Source organism: Amblyomma mixtum, chromosome 1 (genome assembly GCF_055824585.1).
Source record: "Amblyomma mixtum isolate Tamu chromosome 1, ASM5582458v1, whole genome shotgun sequence".
In the NCBI taxonomy this organism is placed as follows: domain Eukaryota; kingdom Metazoa; phylum Arthropoda; class Arachnida; order Ixodida; family Ixodidae; genus Amblyomma; species Amblyomma mixtum.
In genome coordinates this window covers 25,483,956-25,508,916 of record NC_143012.1, presented here as the reverse complement: position 1 = coordinate 25,508,916, position 24,961 = coordinate 25,483,956, and the positions used below count along the sequence as shown (strand labels likewise).

The following is a 24,961-nucleotide window of genomic DNA, read 5'->3' as shown; positions in this document are numbered from 1 at the left end:
GCTGCCTTTCTCAACACTCCACCAGGCTCAGCTTAAGACAGTGTTAAAGCAGACCCGAAACCTGGTCCCGGCTTGGCTGACGAAACGAATTGATATCTCGAATGCGCACGGCACTCTGAAGCTGTTCTGCATACGTGCTTGGTTGTATGGTTTTCTGGGGTTTAACCTGCCAAAGCGACTAAGGCTATGAGGGACGCCGTAGTGGAGGGCTCCGGATAATTTTGACCCTCTGTGGTCCTTTAACGTGCACTGACATCTCACAGTACACGGGACTCTAGCATTTCGCCTCCATCGAAATGGGACCGCCGCGGTCGGGATCGAACCCGCGTCTTTCGTGGAGCTTCGCAGAGTATGGGTAATTAAATACATACCCCTCGGTTCAACAGTTTTACACTCCATTCAACACTGTATTTTTTCCACTTTCTTATTGATTTTAATGTTCAGCGCCATATTTCTTTCTTTCTGTTCCATGCTCCCTCTGCATTCCATCTGCTGTCAACAGGACTTGACGCGAAACGCGGACGTTTGCCGTTACGTTGTGAAGATTACAGATCAAAGAAGCCCAAAGTTCCGAGCCACTTGCCGAAATGCCCATCGTGATGCACTGCTCTCTAAACACAATGCCAAATCCTAACTCGGCGAGGTCGTTGTCGTTCAGGAAGCTCACGCTGAAAACCTCCGGGTGGTATAGTAGGTTCGCTTTCGAAAGAGTGCTCAGGCCCATCGCTAAGATGGCGTCCCTGGAACAGCTGGACGTGATCCTGTCTCCACACAGCATCAGAGACCTCGCCCTCATCGCCAGAGTGGTAGCGCAGAACAGCAATCTTCGCCGCGTCAGCGTTGTCTGTGGCACCGGGCCAGCCCCCCTGACCATGGAAGACTACCACTACATACGGTTCATGAACACCGGCAGGGCCTCCGAGAGGATGCAGCCGTGGCTGTGGGCTCTGAGGGAGACCTCGTGGCTGACGAGGCTCACGTTCGATCTCCTGTCCTTCGCGGAGGACGAGTGCCGCAACTTCTTTCGGACCGTGGCAGAGGTGAAGAGCCTGCGAGACGTGCGAGTCCGCAACCTGCCCCCGAGCGTCAACCTTTTTAACATGTGCCAGACCATCCGGGAGTGTGGCATTGCGGACAGAGTCGCCCTCGAGAACTACTACCTGAGCGGCCCCAACGTGTCGGTGCTGTCCGGCTGCCCGGAGGTTAAAATAGTCACCGTCCATTCCTCGTACTTCCCTACCGTCGCGAGCCTCTGCTGGGTGCTCGGCGTGCTGGGCGAGTGCCCGCAGATCACCTCCGTATGCGCCATCTTCCGACACGGCGAGTTCGGGGAGCGTGTTCAGGACGCCATGGCCAACTACGTGGCGAGCGCACCGCCAAAGCTCGAGCGCATCGACATCAGGACTCCGGACGACCTCTACGACTGGATGGAACCGCAGGCTCCCGACGCCAACAGTAGTCTGATCTCTGCGCTGTCCACCAAGTCCAGCCTGAGAGCCATCGCTCTGAGCGTCCTTCGACTGAGCGAGAGGGACAGCAAGATGCTGGCTCAAGCAGCCATGAAAAACCGGCTGGAGAGGGTATCCCTGAGCACGACTTACGGGCTCATGAGTGCCGCCTTCCTCCGATCTCTGGCGCCGTGTGTGGACAGGAACTACCGCCTGCTTCATGTGGGCTTCTCGGGAATGAGCAGACCCATACCCATGGAGGAAGCGGCTGTGCAGAGGGCCACTAGCCGCAACCGGGGCCTGGTCGAGCGAGCAGCTCGGTTCGTGCTCGGTCGTCGGAACCGCGACTGCGCATGCGCACTGGAGATGGTCTCGCGACACCCCCGAGTGGCCGAGATTGTGCGAGAGCAGGCGGTCGTGAAACCCATCGAAGCAAAGTGGATGGTTGGGCTCGCCGTTAAAAGCCTCGTCGGCCTGCACAATTACATGAAGGTCACTGGTGTGGTGAAGTACAGCGTGCAGTGCAGCGGCCCACGCGAAGCCGGGATGCAGCTGGACGACCTAAACGAAGACTGCTGGTGGCACGTGCGCAAGTACCTGAAGGTCGCCGACGTCGGAGAAGCTTGACTCTCTCCAGAGGCACCGCTGTGAGCGAGTGACGCTGCACAGCTTGCAAAACAAAATTGCTTGGGTAAAGCAGAAATAAATGATTGGCTCATGCGTCTGGCGCCGTGTTTTACGACTGCAGCTGCGTTAAGCTGAACTGTGCACACAGTAAAAAAACATTGCACCCTTGAAGGTGTACATTAATGACAGCACCCTTTCCACACCCTTATTTTTTCCTATTTTTGAAAAAGGGACGCTCAGCAGGTTACCACTTTCAATGCACCCATGCACCCTTCAAATGTGCTCGGCTGCAAGGGTGTTGTAGCTCATTCGAGTGCAAGGGTGCGTAAGGGTGTAAGGTGTTCTTATTGTACAGCACTGCAGTAGTTCATCCAAGCGTGCTTTTAAAATGATGTGAGCTATTCGAGCTTTCTATTGAATGGCAAATGCAGACTTGATGCGAGCAGCTATGACTGAGAGTTGCGCCCCCATAACGTGATAAGTAACAATTACTTTAGCTGAGGTAGTAAGCATTACTGAATCCCAATAGGAGCTCGCTGAAATTGCATGTATAAACTTGGAAGCAAGTAAGTAGTGCGTGCATCAGTGGTGTCTTGTGCGTTGGGCTCAGTCATCTCGGTGGTTTTGTATCACTCATTCCAGTTATGCTTATACCTGCTTGTTTCATTGGCAAAAATACGTAGCACATTATAGCATCGTGGTAGTGTGAGAGCTGGTTAGCTGAAGGATGGCTTCATTTAGCAAGCACTTTTATGCGTAGAATATTGCAATCACTCAGTTCAGCCCTTGGGCGCGGCCGGGCAGCCACCAAACCACGTGACGTGACGTCACGTGGTTCGGTGACGTCACGTCACGTGGTGACGTGACGTCACCAAACCACGTGGAAAAAAAAAGAAAACGAAAAGAAAGAAAGAAAAGGACGGCTGAGCATGGTGGCGGTTGCCACCGCCCCGTTTCAAAGGGGGTGCTCCTATCCATCCATCCATTCATACGTCACGGAGGAAAAGCTGCAGCTTTTCCTGCTGAGAAAATCGAGTGCCGCCAAGCAATACCTCGCGCAAAAAGACCGCGCAATATGCAACGCATTCTTGGCTTAACCAAGCTAAGCCTGGGCATCTTTTCTTTTATTTTTTGAATATATTCAGAAAACCGTGCCGAGAACATCATGCATACTATACAAATGTGACTCCGCAGCAAAGTTGCAGAAATACCGTGGAAGACACATCTGGGTATTATAATTATAGCTGGGGATGCCGTAACTGTAGTCTTTGTCCTTCGTCTTAGCGCTGTTTTTTCCAAGCAACATGTACCAACTAGCTCAACTCTCCGTTTTATTGAACTGTAGTCACTGTAGCAAAAAAAAAAAAAATGATCAGCATCTTTTAAAGCAATCAAAACCCATGAAACTGCACTGTAAAGCAGTTGGAAAAATCGTGCAACTGTAACAATCCCACCCTTACTATGGGTGTGACAAGCATACCTTGCACCCTTTTAGGAGGGTGCAAGGGCGCGAGTTATAGACACGGAAATGCACTCTTAATGGTGCAATATAGTTACCTTGCACTTGTGGACATAGGCCGCCGGGCTCATTGGCCGACTCACTCGGGCTCACCCAGGCTCACATGAAGGTCATGATCGGATTGGCGAGTCTTGACTAACATTCAGATCATGATCTGAGTCGTGAGTCCGGACAAACATCCAGGTGATAATCTGAGCCGTGAGTGAGTCCGAACTCGCATCCAGATCATGATGTGAGTCGAGTCCGGGCTCAGGCTCGGATCATGGTTTGTGTTTTCGCGGCGGTAATGTGCGCTTAGTTTTTTTTTTCTCCTCCATGTTCGGTGACAGTGGAGGGGAGGAAATATTTTCTGCCGCGGCCAAGAACGCTCGAGAGCGAAGCGGTTTGGCGACATCCATGGGCGACCGAAGAAGATTCAGAGGAAGCGAGGAAAACGGCGTTTTGTTCCTTTCCCTTGGCTAGTTTACGCGGGGGCGGTAATGAGCAGCGTGGGGATGTATGTGAAGCTCTGACCGGGTTCTACCATGTCGCTGCGCGGGGGGTCCTTTGTCGCGCGTCGGCTCGGACACGATTCAGTGGGCCCATGTGTATCTTGAGTAGCAACGAGTGAATGCGCCCAAACGACTCGCGATTTGAGTGAACCCAAATGAGTCATGAGTTGAAAGAGTGAGTGAATCCAGACGAGTCGTGAGACTAAATTAGTACAGATGGGTCTTGAGTAGAAATCAGTGAGCCCAGGTGGGTCGAAGTGAGTTGCGAGTCGTAAGAGTGGCTGGCCGGAGTGAGTCCAAATGAGCTGTGAACCTAAATGAGTTTGAGTGCATGAGTTCGAGTGAGCCAAGGCCTGTGTAAGTTTGAGTATGAGTGAGCCTATAGATTAATCGAACTTTTGTGAGTGAGCACTAATATTTAGTCGAGGTATGCTTGTGAGACACAAAGGCGCTCTTGCATTACAGCAGCATGTTGACTCAGGAAGAGGGGAGCAGAACAGAGGTCATGTTACTCAAACCGTAACCTTATTTCAAACAGCTCGGACACCAATGGCCTCGTAAATTTTTTGCTGCGGACCTTCGGTTTTAAACGCCGACTTACGATGAACCTGATATTTGTCGTTAATCAACTGGATTAAAAATTCACCATTGCAGCCGAAATACGGAATACTCGGCCGTCATTTGTAGATTTAGGTAAAGGTGCCTATGACGATTCATGCTCCATTTGTGCGACAAACGTAGGGAGGGTTGGCAAGAAGGGGGAGGTCAGCGGACAGAGGGGGGGTGAGTCAGCCTACCCGGAGACAAAATCCATGAGCTGTGGCTGTGGGAAGCCTTACGACACCGAATCCGGCAGACGCGTGCGTCTCCCCATTTGCCCGGAGAAGCCTGCGTCGCATGGCTGGCGCAAACGCACTGCTAGGACCCAAGAGCCGGGAAGGTGTATACAAATCCCATCCCAATTCCGCTGCCGTGGTTGGGGTGGCGTCGAGCCCCGATCGAAAAGAATAATCGTATTGTAAAAGTCAGGATTCCGTTCTCTCAACGGTACAGGACTTCAAAGGTACCTTGCCTCGTCGGGTGGACAGCTTGCCTCGTTCACTCATTGGCTACATCACTCGGCACTCAATAACGCCGTTACCATCACTTCCGAGAGTATCCCCGGGAGGTATACCTCATCATGGAGGTCACGTGTGCTACATTCGTATGACGAGACCCCGCGCTCACGGCACACCACGCTGAAGGCACCAAAGGTCTGAACGAATGCGCTGCTTTCTCGCGGACACGACCAGCCATCGCATTCTAGAGGCCAGGTGACAGCGTTTCAACATTTTGATGCACTACAATTCACTCTTATGATCCCCATCATCATGGCCGACGATGACTGCTCACTGTCCAGCTCTGGATAGGTGCTTCGCTGGAAACGACCAGAGGCAAATTGCTGCGTGCTGTAAAATATCATATACTGCAGTTATATAGTGCTCCACCACCCCAGAGAATTTTAATAACGCCGAGACTTGAGCTTGTTGGTTCATTTGTTTCGGTGATACTTAAGCTCGATTAAACGTTAGTGTAGTGTTCAGGCACGCGTGAGGTTGTGTTATCAAGCACGCGTGCTGACGTATAGCCTGATCAAGACGGTTTGCACGTGTCGCACTCTGACAATTCATGAACCGTCATGTGACCATCGCGGCTTCCTTATAAAGCCAGTAACACCAAGCAATAAACGCTCATTGTTTGGTCTGCCATGCACTACCAGCCAGCTACGTTCCGTTATTTCAGTTAGTTCCTTACAAAAGAAAAACTTCAGCGAGCACCACACCGATTAGCACCAGTCCAGTGACACACTTGCGTACTGAGATGTGCTATACGGTTACGAAGTACACATACACACGATGGTCAGAAAAGGTGTCCACTTTAATCTGCTAGTGCACGCCTGTTCTGTTCATTGTGTCTCTGTACTTGTCGTAACTATAGCGTAATTAAGAGTAAACATGTCTCACTAACTATAGCCCAAGCCGAAGACTCATTAAGTTGGACAACGTTCGCTGGAAATGCGCATGAAGCTAAGGCGGCATAGATTAGGACAGAGACGAAGCGCCGGATTGAGATTTTGTTTCGCTCAGCACACAACTGCTCAATATACGTCGCAAAGTAAGCGACAGGCCCAAACATGATACTAGCGATATACACTGCCGTCCTAACTACACTATATATAGGGAGCTGGATGTCTGCAACATGCAGCACACATGCCCCAAGTCACAGTTAGCGGAACACACTTGGCTCCCTTCCAGCCATTTCTAGCACGAAACAAAAGCTGTAAAAAACAAACACAGATAGTTTGTCGTTTGCACGACAAATTTCGCCAGGCGGTTAGAACGTGCTCATGCAGGTGAAGTTAGACGGAGTCAGTATGGGGACAGAACATAAAACAAACAGAAATATGATAACGAATAGCGATATAAACGAGAGCTGCGACTACAAACAATGATTGAAAGCTTGAGGGATACGTAAGTTAAGGTTCAAACCAAAATTATGGAACCGGAATTAAGCGCTAAAAGGATGGCATAAGTTAAGTAATCGTGAGAATTATTGTGCGCAAAGTATCATGAACTATGGCGTACAGAGGGCGGTTCTTCGTCCCCGCGGCTTCAAGCACTTTGTCCTTCCTGACCAAAGAGCCGGCACTTTTTCTTGGGATGCATGGGTGCATCCTTACCACAGCGAAACGCCACCGCGAACGCCTTGACATTCTTCACGGCCGTGTTGCAGGCGAACTCCGCGGTCGCGGCCGCGGGCGGATCGCGACCGTCGCACAAGATGTAGCACATCGTCACGAAGAAGGACTTGTCGCTCGCGAAGTTCTTCAGACCCCGCTGGTCGCCGACGCCGAGGAGCGCCAGGTTTCGGAACGCCTCCCACACGACCGGCAGCGAAGCGGCGAGGGAGACCCGGTGAAGTAAGTAGGCCGTCGAATTCTGGAAGGGCCGCGGAGCATCGCCGGAGGCGTAGCAGGCGAGTTTCTTGTGGGCTTCGGCCAGGAGCGGAGAGGCCAGGGACTCGTTTCGGGAGAGCCTGGCCATCAGGAGGTGGATGGCGGCTGCGCCTAGGATCGTCCCCAAGGCGCCGTAGTTGGCGCCGTCCGTCAGGTCCCGGTGGAACACGGGAACCATGGGGAAGTAGGGAGGAAGGCGAATAGACTCACTCGCCGGGTCGTAAGCCAGGAAGTGGTGCCTGGCCCTCATGTCTGCCACGTAGCTGGAGGAAACCTACGGCGCAGAAAGGCAGACTTGAGCGACATACAGCGCTCCCGTAACTGCTGCCGTCCAGTCATGCCGCTGCCTCACTCAGAACATTTGTTACTCTAATCACCGTACGTGAAACTTCACCAAGAGCACCTCAGCAGCATTCCGCAAGTGATGACTTATTCTGCTGAATTTATGACAGCGCAAAACAAAAATTCGTTAGAAGTATGTAGGGTTCTTTCGTGTTTCAAGACGTCCATTTGTCTTTATTCTTTTGCTCTCTCCTGGTGTGAGCACAATATAAACTCCCAGACCACATGGGAAAATTGGGAGATCCTACTGCGCTCGACGGACCCGGCCAGACAGAAGATCGCCACTGACCAGGCCGCCCGCGTCATGCAACTTCATGATCCCACGAACGCATAGTGCAGTGGGGTCGTGCGGGGACCCAGGGAGCTACGTGTCTCTAATCTCTAGGTCAACAAAGTTATTTCTCTCTCTCTCTCCCAGATCATGCCACCTTCGTCAAGCTAACTGCATCACTTGCCCACTAAAAACAGCTTACATTCATCGTGATTATCAGCCTGACTATACGCCAACTGCATGTCAAAGGTCTCTCCCATGTCTCTCCAATTAACCTTGTCATTTGCCAGCTCTCATCAACCGACCTACTTACTGCCGCCCCCTGCTACACTTGCCTTCTCTTGGAATCCACTCCGTAAGCGTTAAGGACCAGTGGTTATCTTGCCTTCACATTACATGCGCTGTCCAAGCCCATTTCTTCCTCTCAGCTTACATTGCTAATGAGTAACTGCTGCCATATTTCAAATCTTACACCATATTGGGGGATTCTCAAACACATTGAACCAACAGCTTACATCTTCCGGAATTTCAAATTCTCCAACTTGCAACCGTGAGCCCACGTCATGCCATGACAGGCCACGTGGCAGCTCCTCACAACCTGATCCCAGCCGTCGCAATGTTTCAGTCCAGTAAAACTTGTTGCTGGGCTATAGTTGGTGCATATTTCGTTTACATTTATCGCCTTGAAGCACTTATACGTGAACTCAGTGTTTCATCGCTTTTTACATCGTTTATGACGCTCACTGCAACTGGCATGTTCCTGCCTACCTAATAGTGCGCCGTCTGAGCCGAGTGCAGGTATTCGTCTTGAGTTGCGCCAACTTTTTACGTGAAAAAATATAGTTCAATCGCTTTGACGTCGACCTGCTAAGTGATCGCGAGCTCTATCTCAGTCTGGCGAAATACAAAATGCATAATATTATCAGAGTTTGGCTGTGGAAATCAGTTGGAGTCATTCAATGTACCTAGCCCGAAGTGTTGCTCTGGCAAGTAGAAAACCACAAATAAACCTACCTGCTCCCACTTTGCTTTCGGAACACGGGCCATCCCTGAAACGGCATTGATCCAGTTGGCGAAGAAGGACGAGTACTGCATGGCGGTCACGTTCGCCAGCAGCGCATCAAGCCCCTCCTCCGTCGGGAACCTCGTGATGTGGTAAAGCATGTCCCCGAAGTCGGCCTTCGTCACGCTCGTTGCGAGCAAAGGCGACGGCTTCCCGTTCATCCACGACGCGGCTTCGAGTCTCTTGGCGAGGTCTTCGGCAATGCTCTCCGCCATAGCGCTCACGCCGTTTTGAACAGCCGGGCCTGCTTGCGCTACCGCGAAGGGTTGGAAGAGGATCCAGCCAAAAAGCGACTCCGTCAGCTGCATGCAGTCTGCGACCCTCGGTGAATCGGAAGGAAGGCCTTTGCCCTTCTGCTCCGGTTTTGACACCGAGTACCACACGTCCGAGAGGGACTTGCTCATAAGTCGCCCCATGGCTTGCACCACGGACCAGCCGAGGTAGAAGTGCAGGTCCTTCTCTTCAATTTGGCCTAAAAGGTCGTTCAAACGCTTCAAGTAATCCGGGTTACTGACTTCCGCCAGTGCCGACATCGCAAGTCCCAACTCCTTGGTGATTGCAGTCTGCCAGGCTTCTGTTCTGATGTTCGGCGTGAGGGTCTGTAGCTGGCTAATCGTCCCTAGGTGTTGCACGTCTGCGCGGCTCCTGTCGGAGTAAACCAGGTTTTCAAGCACCACGCGTTCCAACTCCAAAAACTTCTTTATTCCCGTGGTGCCGGGCGCCACGTGCTTGCTGCCTAGTTGACCGGTATACGCCACGACAGTAGCTATGTAGAACTCTTCGTAACGCCCGGATCGCAGCAGCCAGTCCCGCTGTTCCATCCAGGCCGGCATCACAGTGCCGGGACCCACAATCAGGTACGGCGGTTCACCGTCGCCGCCGTCTCGACTCCTCTCGATCTTCAGCAAGGGAGCGACTCGAAACGTGGCAAAGACCTTCGTCGCTGTGCCGATGACGTCGGGAGTCTGCGACACGTTCGGCCATAAGACACCCAGTTCTGTCAGCTTCCGCCGGAATTCGGGCACCTGACTCTGCTCGTCGTTCGTGACCGCCAGCAGGCAGGATCGAAGGAAGAGCGCCACTTTCTGCACAGCCGTCTGCTCGGTGCGGTTGACAAGGGCGTCGGCGGTGATCGAAATCAAGGAGCGACCAAATCTCTCCACGTGCTCCCTGTAAACCGAGGATCGACTTCCGGAAGGAAACCCGCCGCAGACGTACTGGTAGAAGTTGTCGCACGGCTTGACGGTCGCGTTCACGCTAGCGTTGAGCAGGTCGCTTAGCTGGACGCAGGCCTCCGACGCGCAGACGGCCGGATATCCCTTCTCCGACGTGAGCACGAGCACAACGGCGACGATGACCAGGAAGGCCACTACACAGAGCAGCGAGCAAGCGACAACGAAGGGACTGTGGCGGTCATGTTCCGACATTACGCTCCTTTCAGATGCTAAGCTGGCCCTTCGGGACAGCGGAGTCTTGCCGCCGCCGTCTTGCTTCCGACGAGGCGACGCTGAGCCTTTTCCCTGGAACTCACCCGATCCGGAGAAGTCTGGCGCCGGCTGTCCCAGCGGAAGCAATGGTGGTTCGTCTCCTCGCTTCTTGCTGGGCGTGCCCCTACCGCTTTTCGTTGGAGTAGCCATAGCCGGTGAAGACATCTTGTCGTGGTCACTGCGTATTGGTGACTGTGACGTCGGCGTCTCAGGGGGTTTCTCGGTCTGTCTGTGACGGGTCGGGGAAGACGCCTTGGGCGGATGTGACTGGGAAGCTACGCTGCCTGGCGCGGCTCGCTCGGAAGGTGGACGCCCCTTGCTTTTCGAAGATACGCTGTCGCCTTCGGTTTTCGACGGGCAACTTCTCGACGAGACGCTTTCCTTGGAGGGAGAGACAGCCTTCCGGTCTAAAGAATGTCTCCGCGGAGATCCGAGGTCTGTCTTGCTCCGCGAAGGACTCTTCGGAAGGGCACGTGAAGGCTTGCTTCTCGAAGATGCTCTATCGCCTTCGGTTTTTGACAGGCGACTTCTCGACGAGACGCTTTCCTTGGAGGGAGAGGCAGCCGTTTGGGCTAAAGAATGTCTCCGCGGCGATCCGTGGTCCGTCTTCTTCGGAGACGCCAGTCCATCGTCGGCAGTGACCTTCGAAGTGCGTCTACTGGAAGTCGGAGACTCGGCCACGACTCGCTGAACGCGCTCAGAGGACGATGACCTTCGAGCGCCCTTTAGTGACTCTCCGGGAGATTTTTGCTCGCTGTCAGGACCGCTCTTGCCGACTTCGGACAAAGAAGGTGCGGTTCGCGGCAGGCCTTGAGTTGTTTTAGAAGGAGCTGAGGCAGAGTCTTCCTGGAGAGCATTATTTGCGGTCTCCTGCGCGAAGTTCAAAACGCTTGAAACGGCGGCGTCTTCAAGTTAGCGCCCCGGAACTAATTACGTACTTTTCAGTAGATTGTTTCACAATATATAACACTAATTTTTTTAACCAGCACTACTAAACGGTGCATTTTGATGGTGCGATAGGATGACCTCGCAGCTAGGCAAGAACACCTAAAACTGAGTCCGCTTCCTTGCGATGAATGAAGAATGCCTCCAATTAAAGGTGTGGTCACACGACCTTCAAAAAGCGTTCACGTTCACAAACTCTTGTCGCAGCATGAACGCGAAGTGGCGAAGAGTCACCATTTTTTACGCTCATGAACCGTTAATCTGTGCCGAGGCTTGCAGGGCTTAGTTCAATGTTTAGGTACATAGTAAGGTACTCCGTACCTTTTGTCCCTGACCTTTTAATCTTCTTTAATGAATAAAAAAATAAAACATTCCAAGGAATCTTCTCTTTACCGCTGATCATTTTACCTGAATGTTTCAGGGTTCTGCCTCTTCGTTAGAATAATTATTGAACAAAATACTGAAGAAATCCGCAAAAGAAAATGAAAAATTGAAACACTGAAACCTGGCTGCACTTCTGAAGGCGGTGCTTTGTGGGACGTTAGATATATGCCACCAATGTTATCCACAAATCTCTGGAGCGCGCCGCATGGCATAAAAATAGCGACTGTAAGCGCCTATTTCGTGGTATGTCCGAAATGATCGAGAATTCAAACCTGGAAATTTCTAGCAAGCAACGTTTGTGAGGTGCCGAATGCAAGGTTGCGAGTAGAAATAAAATAAACTTTTGAAATTGATCTGCGAATAAACAAAACTGAAAAAGGGTGCGGCATTGTATTTTAAGGTGGGAGACACCAAATTTTCTCTAGTGTTGCTTTCCTCTGGAATTATGCGCACATTAGTAAATGGATAACCATGTTTAATTTGTCACCATTCAACAAAGAATTTGTAGCTGAACTTTTTTTTGCGACGTCACAAGTATAAGCCCACTTGAGGCATAAAAAAAACTACAATATAACTGCTGCTTTTCCATTTTAATTCATTCGAACTCTTATGCTAAACTGCTCCAGAAGCCGGAATGGAAGCAAGTAAACAAAAAGATTTTTGTATGCCCCACGTGACCTGGTGCTCACTTGTGATGTCGCAACCATCTCTCGAGTGCTGAAACCGAAACTGCACGAAAGAATAAATTCAATTATCAGTTAGCTACTGAGCATAGGCAAATTCCAAGCGGCGATTTATGTGCATGCTTGCATTACGCAAGTGTTAAGCATCATTTCAAAGCAAAAATACACTAAGAATATGCTGGTGTGTATACCCCTTTAAATAACGTGGACAGAAAGGGCAGTTAAAGAACGGCTAAAAAATGAGAAATAGAGAGAGAATAGAGCATACCGGAGACGTATTAGCGTAGAAGTTTGCCGATTTACCGGACGCTGCCAGCGCATGCGCAGTGGCAAGTGTTTCCAACATTCGTGCACAGTGCAAAGGTACTGCCAAGGACATTGCCCTGGGACGGCAGGTGCCGCCACCTGTGGAATTTGTGCGATCCAGATAGCTCTCGTCCAGACAGACAGACAACCGCTAGACAATTTTGCTAAGCTCTTAACCCCCGGATTAGTACTCCCGCACTAAAAGGCGCAAACCTCGCAACATAACCGTAGGTGCCCTTCGAGGTATACGTACCTGAGCGGACTGCAAGGGACCAGCAGGAAAGCTGGCGTCAGGGCTGTGGGCATCGCTACTCGCCGCTCTAGCTCGCAGCGAAGACGAGCTCCGCCTTCGGGGGGCGGCGCGGCCTCGCCGCCGACTCAGCTGGGACGGCGCCATCCCGGTGGACATGACGGTACTGCTCTCGGATGTCGGAAGCGTGCCCTCCGGCTCTGGACTGGCCCCTGACGGAGCACCCTGTGTGGACGGGCGCATTGGGCACGCATTCGGGTGCTTGCGCGGTAGGAAGAATTCAGGGCCTTTGCGACTCGAAGCGTTGTGCGCTGAAGCGACGGAAGCTGTAGTGGCCATTCTATAACACTATAGTTGTGGCTCTCAGCTGCTTCGGAAAGCACAGTGGCACAGTTGCACAGTCTACACCCGTGGGATATAGAGAAAGCCTAAATCTCACCGCAACTGCGTGAACCAGCTGATCAAACTAAAGTTCAGACCTAGTTAAAAATAAAACAATATGTGCTAATAATAAAACCATCCCGATAAAATGCGACTGGAAAAAAGGAGGGGGCACTTAAGCTCCGCATTAAGGGTATGATGCCATATCGTTAATGGGTTAATGCCCCTATTTGCGGAATTGGTCATTCTCTACTTTGCATTAATAGATCCCTGGGAGTTCTCACACCAGTCCTAGCTCAGTGGTGCAGCGGTTAAGTGATACGCCAGTGCCTTGCGACGGCAGGTGCTCCCACCAGTGAGGTTTATGCTACTCAAGTTGCTCTTCCCGAGCAAGGTGTCGCAACCAATCGTTAACTGCACCTGCGCCTGCCACGGTGGTCACTGTGCACAATCCGGTGGGCAGGTTTTGATGACGCCATAAGGTCACGTGATCTAGGAGGCCCACCAAGGTTGCTTCTCCGGGAATTTTTCCGCTTACAACGCCAACGACGACGCCTGATGTATAGTTTTGGTCATGATCGATATCAAACAAAAATTTTTATCGCCACTTTTGAGCGCAGCAAGGCAACTACGGGGGGCATCCATGTTGTTTTGACGTCACGAGGCTTCCAATACGGCGACTCTTCCTTCTTTCACTCTAGCCAGCCTTTCCCTCACGGCGCGACTGCAGTAGTAAGATAGCTAAACGCCTTTCCTACCCTCGTAATCTGCATTGTCCTCTTCTCACACTACTAAGAGCTGTCTCAATTTATTACATCTTTTCCAACCTTCATACTCTGTAAAAGCCAGAAGGGGCAATTTTGAGCGCTAGGAAGGCGGCAAATGGAGAGTTTTAGCATAGCGCGACTGCTTCCGCGCACCGCCAGTTCGAACGTGCTGATTCGTACCGACGCGGGAGGCGAGCGCGCAGTTCGGGACATGGCGCCATCGGGTGCCCTCAGGACGATCTGCGCATGCGCAGTGGCACCCCGCGGATGCGAATCACGGTAGCGGTTCACGCTACGCTATACCTCTCTGATAACGCACGGTCCCAGATTCGGAGGGTGCCGCCTCCCCCCAAGAGCACCTGGATACTGAACGCGAGAGTTTGAGGTTGCGACGTAGTATGCCGAAGCGCTTTAAGCTTCGCTATCACGTTTCAGCTATCACTGTAGAAAACCAGCAAAAGGGAATAAGAGACATCAATGCGAACTTACGCTGGTTGTCGTCCGCTTCTTGCTCTACAAAAAGAGAAATGAAAAGAATTGGGGGGCACAATTAAGCTTCGCCTTTAAGGGCAGCGGTTCCTCTTGACCACGCAGACACGGACTCTGTATCCTCTTTCACAATCGCAATCAATATGTAAAAGACCACACGACATGCACATAAAGCCCCGCGTTAACCAAGCTGTATGAACACGCCTGCGCGGCGTAGAGGTAGCGTGTCTGACCCGCGACCCGGGGGTCAAGGGTTCGACTCCTGTGTAGGCTACAAAAGTGCGGTTGCTTGAAATACAGCGATGGGTCTGCTGCGTAGCAGCTTGAGAGGCGACGCTTATAACGAGTCGTCGTCTGCTCCGGGTTTATATAAGTGTGAGGAGGAAGATGGCGGCCGACGGAACATGCGCTTGGCGCAGCGCTGGCGTGGCTGGCGCCATCTGTGAGAGCCTCTTGTAACATCCACCTTTTAAACCAATGCGGATTTTTCTGTCACGCCGACGGCAACGCCGACACCGGCTTTTCTGCGACACGGGCCCTTCTCAATGGCACCAACACTCCATGGGACGTCCTAGGGGCGTTTGGAACGTTCCGCGGACGTCCAGTGCAGTTTCAGTGTCCACTGGGTTACGGTGTCGCATAAAAACGGAGTTGGAGTCACACACAGCAGCTCTCTACGATCTCCACGAGGTTAAAGGGCGACAGATGAGCTTTACGAATTCGACGGGCTCAAACACCAAATAGGTGAAATTTGCAGGTAACGCATGCGAACTCTTTTTGTACTAGCGTTCGAAATGGTGACGTAATCTCCCCATAAAGCTTTGACGACGTTTAAACTTCTCCGCAGCGCACACCGGGTAGGGGGCCCCCCATCTACGGCGGCGTGGTATATATTTCCAACGCATAAACGTTTGCTCGCAGGAAGAAAACGAATGCTCCTGAAAATATACCGGCTGTTTCAGGAAAGCTCGACGTTAATTTTTTAGAAATAGTGTTTTTGCGGTAAAGAGAGGCTTTTTGCAACATAATAATAGCAGTGTTGGCGGACATCAGATAACAGGTGAACCATGCCAACCAGTAAATTGTATAACTGAATTCTAATAGCGAACGTTTTAACGATTATCTCGTGTTTCGCAGCAACAAGGTTCCTGCAGTGGTTGTCCTCAAGCTGATGACGGTGGGCAGAGGCGCAACGACGTAAGAATTAGTTCACGCCGCTCACCACAGAGGACGCTACAAATCTACGGTGTGGTGAGCAGCGCCATTTCTCTTTGCGCCTCGCTTCTCCTTTGTCCTGAGACAGTACCGCTCCTTTACGTTATTCGTAACCACCTCCTAATCTCGGTATTTCGTTCCCCGCGAGAGAATGTGAAGGCAATGGAATTTATATCAAGTAAACGCACCAGTTTCGAAACAGTTTCAAAATCTGGGCAGCTACCCACGCAATTTGTTGGAAGCTAAGAGACGCCTCCCGTGAGTATTGGAACTTCTAAGCAGTTTGACTGCAGTTTGCAAACGCGAATGTTAGTAAATCTGCCCAGTTCCGGTCCTAACAGTGCACGCGACGGATTTTGAAGCACGGGGTTGATGGACGGCTTCGCAACTGCTACGATTAGTACGAGCTCTCTAAGGAAACAACGCAACGTCCGCTTGCCTTGTGTTTGGGAGGCATTGCTGACCGCTCGGTGGGGCGAACGTAGCACAGATCCTCTAGACGAATGAACACGAAGTTGAAAAGCACAACGGGCGGCACTTAATCTTCTTCTTCTTCTTCTTCACCATATGAAAATGGCACATGCCCACGCGGGGGGATTGGCCACGGTGGTGAATGCCAAGGAAAAAAAAAACTGGAAATAAAAAGCTAAGTAAAATAGTAGAATGTTTGAATTAGAAAATATGTATGGCTTGTTAAAAATCTTTAATAAATAAACAAATCAGATATTTCAGGAATAAAATAAAATACGCTTTTTGGACATTCGGTGGAACTTTATATGGATTAACAGTCAAGTGAAAAAACTTTATTTCCGCCAGAAGAAGACCCGTGCCCCTCCGGGTCCGCACGCAGGCGTCCGGGGAGGGGCAGCGTCGCAGCTCGAAGACTAGCAACGATATAGTCGCGCAGCTTCTGCTGCCAGGCGGGTGCGTATCGTTGTATGCTAAGGTCAGCACTTCTGAGTATGGTCTCCCATTCCTCTGCATTATTAATTCCGCCATATCCTGGGGCACTGGGGCATCTCCATAGTATGTGTTCGAGTGTAGCGGTATGCCCGCAGAACTCGCACACCTCCGCATCCTCCCTCGTGTCACCTCCTGTCCAGCTCCTCCAGAGCGGGGATGCGAAGTTTCTAGCTTGGAGTCTTCTCCAGTCATAGGCCTCAGCCGAGCTAAGCGATCTATCCGGAGGAGGATAGATCCTTTTGTTCTTTTTCTGAATGTCTGTGATGCTATTAAAGGTATTGGTTTCCTCTTTAGTGCTGAATTCGTATGGATTTAACAGGGTAAGCGACCAGTAGCAGTGATGTAATCATGAAGGTAGCCGCAAATAGTGCTTAATGAGAATCCCGTGGCGCTCGCACCAAACGAGAGCAGAACGGGTAGAGACAAAGGGAGTCCTAACCTCGAAAGAGGGACTTCCAAATACTGTTTTCTCCTAAATGCGAACCGCCGGCAAGAGAGGAGGTGATGGTCAATTGTTTGGTTGGTTGGTTGGTTGGCCTCAAGTAGAATGGCACATACCCACTACGGGGGAGTGGCCAAGACACACAACCACTCAATCACTCGCACTGTGCTCCTTTTCTTCTTCTTCTTCTTCTTCTTCTTAGTGCTTCTCAATAATCTACTTCCCTTCCAGAGGGGCAGGCGGCGTGGGCGTGATGGTACGTCATAGCCAAAAATTCCGGCTGTGACATTATGGACAATGGCTAAAAGTGACAGCCACTGCTGTCAGTTCTCCCTCCAGAGATAGGGAGACCCAGTCGGAAAAAATGACGACTTTTTCCCAAATTACGACAGGAGGTTTTGTCGTTTTGTCGTAACGGCAGGCTCTTCAGTAGTATTGTATTTTTATGTAGTTCTGAGCCTACGACAAGGGACACTAAAATACTAACGACAATGTTGTTACTACAAAAATGTGTTTTTACTATAAGTTCCTGGCCCAAAATACTACATAAATTCTGTTGTGATGACAGAACTATTTTCGTTGCGTTTTTATACAGGAAGGCTGGAAATTTTTCTCAGTGTGTCGTAGCTGTTGGAGGAGGAACTTCCATCATGGATCATGGATATCCTCTGTTAATACGCCCGCTGATACCGTCTTCATTTTGGCGAGTCCTCTTCGTCTCCCTACCTGGCGTATCGACCACGCTACAGGGGAAAGCTGGCGAACTTCGTTCATTTCGCTTCAAGCAGTTGCTTTTTCTGAGGGCAACCGACCATTGATTAGAGGCGGACGACTTCGACAGAGAAGGCTCCTGGGTGTAGAACCAAGACGTCTCTGAAGATGCCCCAAACCGCAGGAATAAGCATTAGTAAAAATAAAGTTTTCCCTTCCTTCCTTCTGAACCGCGTCTTCGTTATTCTTGTCCGATGATTCCAAGCGTTCGAGGCACAAGGGGAATGCGGGTCAATATTTTTCTCATCTATGCGAGGTGACTTTGACAAGTTTTCGATGCATGATTCCTCCCCTAAATTTCTACCTTCACAGATCCCAGTTCTCATTATCAGCCATATGTGTTCTTTCTGTAATGAACCTGAAACGCTGGATCCCGTCCTACTTCACTGTCACCGATTCTCCTCCCTCCGCGAACCTCTCAAAATTCCTTTCCCAAATTTGAGTCACCCTTTCAGTACAAAATTTGCTCTCGCTTAGTGCTACTCGGCCGGGCTACCCCCTCAGGGCAGTCCGTTTGCTGTTCATAAGTTCACCTTTGTCTGTGAAAAAATAGCCTGCATACTTTTCAGGGAAAACATTCAATTTGCAAGTACCTGGACTTGAATTCTGCGCAGCCTGCATGTCACAAGAAATCGGTGGTAGCCTAACTAGTACATCGTGCAGAAAAACTCTGCTTTACGCTGGAGGACTGAACGCCAGACCTGGCCACCACACGACAGTGAAATATTGTCTTCAAGGTATTCAAGTTGGTTTATTCGAACCGTATACAAAATCGCCTAGGTCATTCAGCGCCACAGCAGTCCCAGAGACAAAGAAAAGAAGAAAAAAAAATGACGGACGATTTAGCCTGCTTAGGCCAAATGCGCAGTAAATGCACTTCCGTTTCGGTTCGATGCTCAGTTTCCGAGGTCAAGCAGGACAAAGGTCGGAGAAATCGGTGAGTGCGGTCCTCACTGCTAGCGCACTGAAAGTGTCCCGAATTTCGAAACGTCCCCGTCGTAAGCGAAACCTTGTCCACATCATCATCAGCGTAACTACGCCCACTGTAGAAGAAGGGCCCCTCCCATATCTCTCCAATTAACTATGTCTTGCTGCAGTTGCGGCCATATTAACACCGCAAACTTACTAATCTCATCCACCCACTTGACCTTCTGCCTCGGTTCTAGGAAGTTGACGTCGGGCATTTATCTAAGCGGAGTCTGACACATACAGCGAAGGAGAATTGTTCCCAGGCGTCCTATATAAGGTCCTTTCGCATAACGGAGAAACAGGCGATCTTGAAAATAAATAGAAACCAATGAAGCAGCACTGTAATGACGCCGACAAGCAGTGTATGGCAAAAAAAAAAACGCGCTTGGGGAGCATGCATTATCCTCGGTCTATCGCAGCAACTAGGGAGAATAAAGGACAAGACGACTTCCCTGTAATACCTTCGCATCCATGTATGACGGCGCATACGTTGAAAAAGAGGCTACAGAGAATGTTTACTCCATTCGAATCGGAGTGAAAGCACGGATTTTTGCTACGTAGAAGACGGCGAAGAGCGGGCAGTGCCGCTGGACGGAGCGCTCGCGCTAGTCCAGCTGCGAAGAAACAACAGAACAAACAACGGACGATTTAGGTCGGGGTCGGTACCCATCGGATTAGTGCTCACGCACTAATAGTAACGAAGGCGATCTATCCCTTGTGTAAGGTACACGCGCTGCTTAAAATGCATCATGGGAGGCGTATAATGGCTTCCGACATTATTACGCATCTAACACGAATGACGCCACAGCATTAACGCCTAAGAATTTTTGCCTCAGGTATTTTGTCGGTTGATTAAGCTGATCAACTGTGGCAACCCTATGACTATCACGCGTGTTGTAGTGCCATTTGGCTCCGCCAGAAGTGTAACGGGCACACTGTCGCCAAGAGGCTTACAGAAGTGGTTTGGTTTAGTTTATGGGGTTTAACGTCCCAAAGCGACTAAGGCTGAGAGACGCCGTAGTGGAGGGCTCCGGAAATTTCGACCACCTGGGGTTCTTTAACGTGCACTGGATCCATTTGCGCTCCCAGACAAGCTGACGCTGCTCACTGAAGCACGAAATTAAAATAGTGCCATGTTATACCACTGAAGAAGAGGTGCTCTCACTACATTAAGACATATGTGGTTCTTAACCTAGCGCAAACTTGATTACTGGAGGGAACGTAAGCGGCTGTACGTGTGACCGTAATATTGTCACGGGTCGTAGGGACACTGGAGGACCAGGACCACAGGAGAGCAGGCGCCAGAGACGCCAAGCGGTCGCGGTCGGACTCATGAGCGATTCCCGCCGATCTTCTTCCTCTTTGCCGTCGATCGGCACCCCGCTGGTTGAGGCAGACGTTGAGTAAGTGGAAAATCATAAGTACACTCATGACAATATGACCCAGATTTGGTGACTGTTTTAACGATGCATGACCGTAACGATGCATTTAGCGATGGGAGGAGGCTTTCAAACGAGGAACTGGAGGTCTTGAGGTTAGCAAATGAGGAGATTTAAAGCTCGGTTAAAATCTTCGCAACTGCTATAGCTTAATTCGAATGTTTTCAAGAAGGAATTTGTTTGCGATGTCAACTGTGTGTACTCCGTATACTTAGCGATGGAAATGCATACCCCAGAGTTTGGGCAGAATACCCTGCCCCTGAAAGGGAATGCGCTAAAGAACAGCTTACTTCCTTTTTACGCCCATATAGGCTAATTCCTGCTTAGAATGTATTGTCGAGATATTTCTTTGCGGAGTGACCTCTCTGCCACTAGAACGCAAACCCAGACAGTGTTTGGGCCACTCTAGGCATAGGCAAACAAGGAAAGAGCGGATCGCAAGAAATTTTATCGTGCAAATATATAGGTTGCACCAGTGCTTTCGTCGGACTATCCGGCGTGTCTGAAACCTATCAATATTGTTTTGCACAGCAGATGAATACGCTGCCAAAAATGCAGATGAATTGACTGGCGAGGCAGCGCCAGTCCTCAACATTAGGAGCGAAAAAGTTGAGGGCAGTTCTTCTCCTGTGTCGCGTCTATGTACTTGTTGCTAAAGAAATCCAGCACCTTTGCCACCATCTTCAGTCGGCTGAAACTGCCGAACCGATTTAGCGCCGAGCAGGTGTTGTCGCCATCCTCATACTCCAGGTCGAAAACTGCCAGGCCGAACACCGTTAGCGTATGGCTCGCCTTGACTTTGCAAAGTTTTTCGCCCAGTGCTCGCTCGTTATCGTAGAACAACATGAGGCGGCTCTGGGCGTCGTAAGCTCGCATGGCGTAAACATCAGGATCGTACTCCAATGTATTCGAAAAAGGCGCTGCGTTGCACACTTCCGTGTAGCTTCCAGACTGGCGGCGCGACCTCTCGTTGCATGGTGAGAATGCCTTCGCGGTGGAGTTCGGTAACAACTCGGTCCATCGGCCCTTCATTGTCACCGAGAGCGACATCGCCGCACCGCCAGCCTGCGTGCTGATCTCTGCTATTGCTTCCACAGCATCACGCAGGTCGTGGATGGTCTGCTGCGGGTGCGGTGGCTTGGCGAGCAACGTTGGTGGCGTGGCCAGGCACGGCGTTCTCTGCCAATCTTCGGACAATTGGTAGCCGTGAGAAATGAACAAGTGAGGCTTGAACGCGCTCGCCCTCCCGAACTGCCTTTTGAAATACTCGTTCCACGTGCTGTTAAAGGATACCACGCCGACCACCAAGTACGCGTCCTGTCCCCTATCTCTCACGGGCTGCAAATCTATACTCAACACTGCAATGGCACCGAAAATTTCGTTCATCTGAGACAACTCCACGCCGTGACCGGGACAGTCGATAACGCCCAAGTGCGACACGCCACGCTGAATGAACTGACTTAGGTCACTTATAGCGGCGAAGGCGCTATCCCGCACGAATCGGCGCAATTCTGTAAATGCGAACCCCAGGCCGAACTGCGTGTTCTTGTAGCCACCGCTTTCCGCTTGCTTAAGGACTGCCTCCAAGTCGGCACTGTACGGAGTGCTTTGGGCCAGTGTGTTGATGCCATTCTTATACATCGAGTCGTAAAAGATGAGGTCGCACAAGCCGTCCGAGGGGAATTTGGTGTTTCCAGTCGTGCCGTTGCCGTACGTGCAGAAGAGAGCCCGACTGAGAGGCCTCGGTCCAGCCGGAGTTGTGGATGACGCCAGAGTCGTCCTTGTGCTTGCAGGCGTGCGAACCGTAACCGTACTGGTAGGTCCAGCCGAAGTTTTGGACGACGTCACAGTCGTTCTTGTGCTTGCAGTCGTACGAACCGTACTCGTCCTGATAGCCGTGGTCTGCTGGGTGGGAATCGTTCGTGAAGTTGTCGGACGTGGTGTCCGCGATGTCCGGGGGGGCGGCGTTCTCCGCGTTACTTCCACTACTTCGACAGACACCTGCTCGGGCGTGGGATGCTCTTCACTCTCCTCCGTGCCGCCGCTGGAGAGGTCGGAGCCGTGAGTCCCCAGGCCGTCGTCCTCGTTCTCAACGATTGCCGTGAGGATCATAGCCCACGCAATGGCCGCGACGAATGCGAGGACGAAGAACACGACGATGATCAGGGCTTGGGTAGATTTTTCATCTCGCTCTTCTTCGTTGATGTCTGTAATCAGGCTATGCTGATCCCAGAGGGATTTTTCCGCCGTCTCGTATTCCATGGCGTGGATGAACGGGTAGACACGGCAATAAAGGTTAGCTACGAGCTGAACCCTGAGCCACACTGCTTCTTTGGGGGTTCTCGCGGATGGCACGCGATGATGCGAGATGATGGCGCTGTGTATGTCATGGTTGCTGACCTTTTTAATATTCTTCATGGTGGCCGGACCACGCGCCTTTCTGGGAAATGTAATATGCATTAGAAATTGGCATAAAACACTAAAAAGTAATAAAAAAGCAGAAAGCAACGATAAACAACAATGTGAAGACGATGGTCCCAATGGTACCCGTTTAACCATTTATTGCCCAGATTATGTAGGAGTAAAAAAAAACTCATTACCACTGCCTGCACTGTGCCAGCTAACGGGCCCACATTCAAAAGCCAGTGTCAAAAGTTTGTTACCGCCGCTATAATTTGAGCCATCGATATGTCGCGAAATCGTGACAACGGACATTTGTTCGACTTTGTGCAACTAGTGTGATTTATGCGCAGCACCAGATCGAAGGCGGTTATTTGCAACGAATGTAGTTTTTTTTTTTGCTTAGACAGAGGTAGATTCCATTTTTAGCAACGCAAATCCCTCTGGACATCACAGTGCGGTCGTATTCACCGTCAGGTGGCAAGAGAAGGGTTTTTTTGCGCAGCCTATTCTCGCTTATTCCACATGTTCTTTCCTACAATTCAGAAGAATAAGCTGAGACAGACTCCCGCATCAATACATGCTGTGGACCTAGTTGGTTCATTAATATCTGCAAAGAAAAGAAAGTTGTAAGGCATGCGCTCTTTATTAAGCATAGTTAGGCCCCTACCATTAAAGTGCGCCCGTGTTCGTCCTTCAAACATTAGCGCTGAATTTTTCTGTGTGGCGTCCTTTTGCTATTGCTTTCAGAAACCATTCCTGCTAACTCTATTCAACGACTGACCAGTTCTTAAAACAGTCATGAAATCTGGGTCATATTGTCATGAGTGTTACTTATGATTTTCCACTTACTCAACGTCATCCTCAACCAGCGGGGTGCCGATCGACGCCAAAGAGGAAGAAGCTCGGAGGGAATCGCTCGTGAGTCCGACCGCGACCGCTTGGCGTCTCTGGCGCCTGCTCTCCTGTGGTCCTGGTCCTCCAGTGTCCCTACGACCCGCTTCGTCAGAACGACCCGGGACAATATTACGGTCACACGTACAGCCGCTTACGTTAGAAGAAAGCGAGGAAGATGCTTCTTGAAGCACGAACTTCAAAAGTAGGGGCGAAGTTTTCATGCGCTCACCAAAGTTTTCACAAATGAAATGGTCTTCATGTCTGGGTAACTGCGGTCATGTCGTTGGCGAAAATCATACGCGCCCCTTCATCTTTGGCGGAAATCCGTCTGTCTGGGTTTGTAACACAGAGAAACTCTGGCACCAACCATACACTGAAAACGACATCCCAACGTATTGAGAACAACTAAGTCTCCACTTCAGGGCCGACTAAATGGAAAGCATGCAGCAGGCAGCAGACCTCGCTTTTTCTCCTTAGTCACGTGGCAGACTCCATTCGCACCGGCGGGACACAAAAACGACGTCCGGAAGGCGGACACCGAACGAAGTGGCCTGGTCGAGCGCTGCGAACGTTTTGACCACCCATTCACCTAGCAGTGAGCAAGCTTGCTGGGCGTGGAGCTTAAGAGGCTTCATCTCGAATCATGGCATAGCCATAACAAGGAAACGTGCGTAGGTGCCCGGAGTCTCTGCACTCCGTCCACGTGAATGGCCTCCGTAAGGTGACCACGAAGTAGCGAGTAGCCTCGAACCCTTTGACATGATTCTCCTGCTTGGATTCAAGAGGCTGTGGAAAACGCGCATGTTGGACTGGCATGCTGAGCCTATCGTCTCCTCCAGCACACATTTCGGCCAGATGGTGCGCCAGCTGAAAGACATGAAGACAGCGAATATCAACCGGACTGGTTCCTGTTATTGCTGTCGTCTTTCCTTGCCGCCGTTTTAGTTGTGTTCAGGCGTGTGTTTTAGTTTTGGGGTGTTGTGCTTTCATTCAACTTGTTGGGCTACTGGCTGATTACTTTGTGAATGATGTATATAGTTCTTTCCTGCATATAAAGGCGTGTAATAAACACCATTACGAAAAAAACCCCCATCGAGTAGCAGGTTGAGAAACAACAAGGTAGCGCACACCTGCTACTCGATGGTTTTTTTCGTAATGATTGCTTCCCAACCTGACTCGAACCCTACATGATATGATTCTTCTGATTGGACTTCATAGCTTTTGGAAAACGCACATACAAGACCGCAACCTTGAACCTGTCGTTTCGCCCAGAATTCATTTTAGCCGAATGTTGCTCAGTAGCACGTGCCGCCCACCAAGCCTCAGTAGCACGTACCGCCTTGGTGCACGCCCGACAACTTTCTTGTATGGCAGCCACATTAAACAACCATTGACTAGAAATTGTAAATATGGAGAA

General features: G+C 50.7%; 3 protein-coding genes across 17 annotated transcripts in view; 1 reads left to right on the top strand and 2 right to left on the bottom strand.

Moving 5' to 3' along the window:
- The window catches only part of LOC149365785 (nucleoredoxin-like protein 2), a 109,780-nt gene that overhangs the window by 45,998 nt on the left and 38,821 nt on the right, over positions 1-24,961 (bottom strand). For 4 of the 15 annotated variants that reach the window (XM_089546153.1, XM_089546123.1, XM_089546128.1 and 1 more), the window contains exons 1-5: positions 16,103-16,265; positions 14,449-14,472; positions 12,815-13,036; positions 8,708-11,113; positions 7,291-7,354 (exon numbers count right to left, since the gene is read on the bottom strand). In XM_089546153.1, the coding sequence (XP_089402279.1) occupies positions 7,291-7,354; positions 8,708-11,113; positions 12,815-13,036; positions 14,449-14,472; positions 16,103-16,120 (2,734 nt within the window). In that variant the 5' untranslated portion in view covers positions 16,121-16,265. Of the gene's footprint in view, positions 1-6,041; positions 7,355-8,707; positions 11,114-12,814; positions 13,037-14,448; positions 14,473-16,102; positions 16,266-18,413; positions 19,423-23,499; positions 24,415-24,961 lie in introns of those variants that run through there. The other 11 variants (XM_089546102.1, XM_089546135.1, XM_089546097.1 and 8 more) reach the window with 11 other exon arrangements.
- Positions 588-2,075, top strand: LOC149365787 (uncharacterized). The gene has a single exon (XM_089544986.1). The coding sequence runs from the start codon at positions 588-590 to the stop codon at positions 2,073-2,075; it is 1,488 nt and encodes a 495-aa protein (XP_089401112.1).
- LOC149365786 (uncharacterized) lies at positions 20,286-23,506 on the bottom strand. The gene has a single exon (XM_089546230.1). The coding sequence runs from the start codon at positions 22,804-22,806 to the stop codon at positions 20,842-20,844; it is 1,965 nt and encodes a 654-aa protein (XP_089402356.1). The 5' UTR covers positions 22,807-23,506; the 3' UTR covers positions 20,286-20,841.

Bases quoted from the DNA above. Each gene is read 5' to 3' on its own strand.
- LOC149365787 (XM_089544986.1), top strand. From the start codon at position 588: ATGCCCATCGTGATGCACTGCTCTCTAAACACAATGCCAAATCCTAAC.
- LOC149365786 (XM_089546230.1), bottom strand. From the start codon at position 22,806: ATGGTTAAACGGGTACCATTGGGACCATCGTCTTCACATTGTTGTTTA.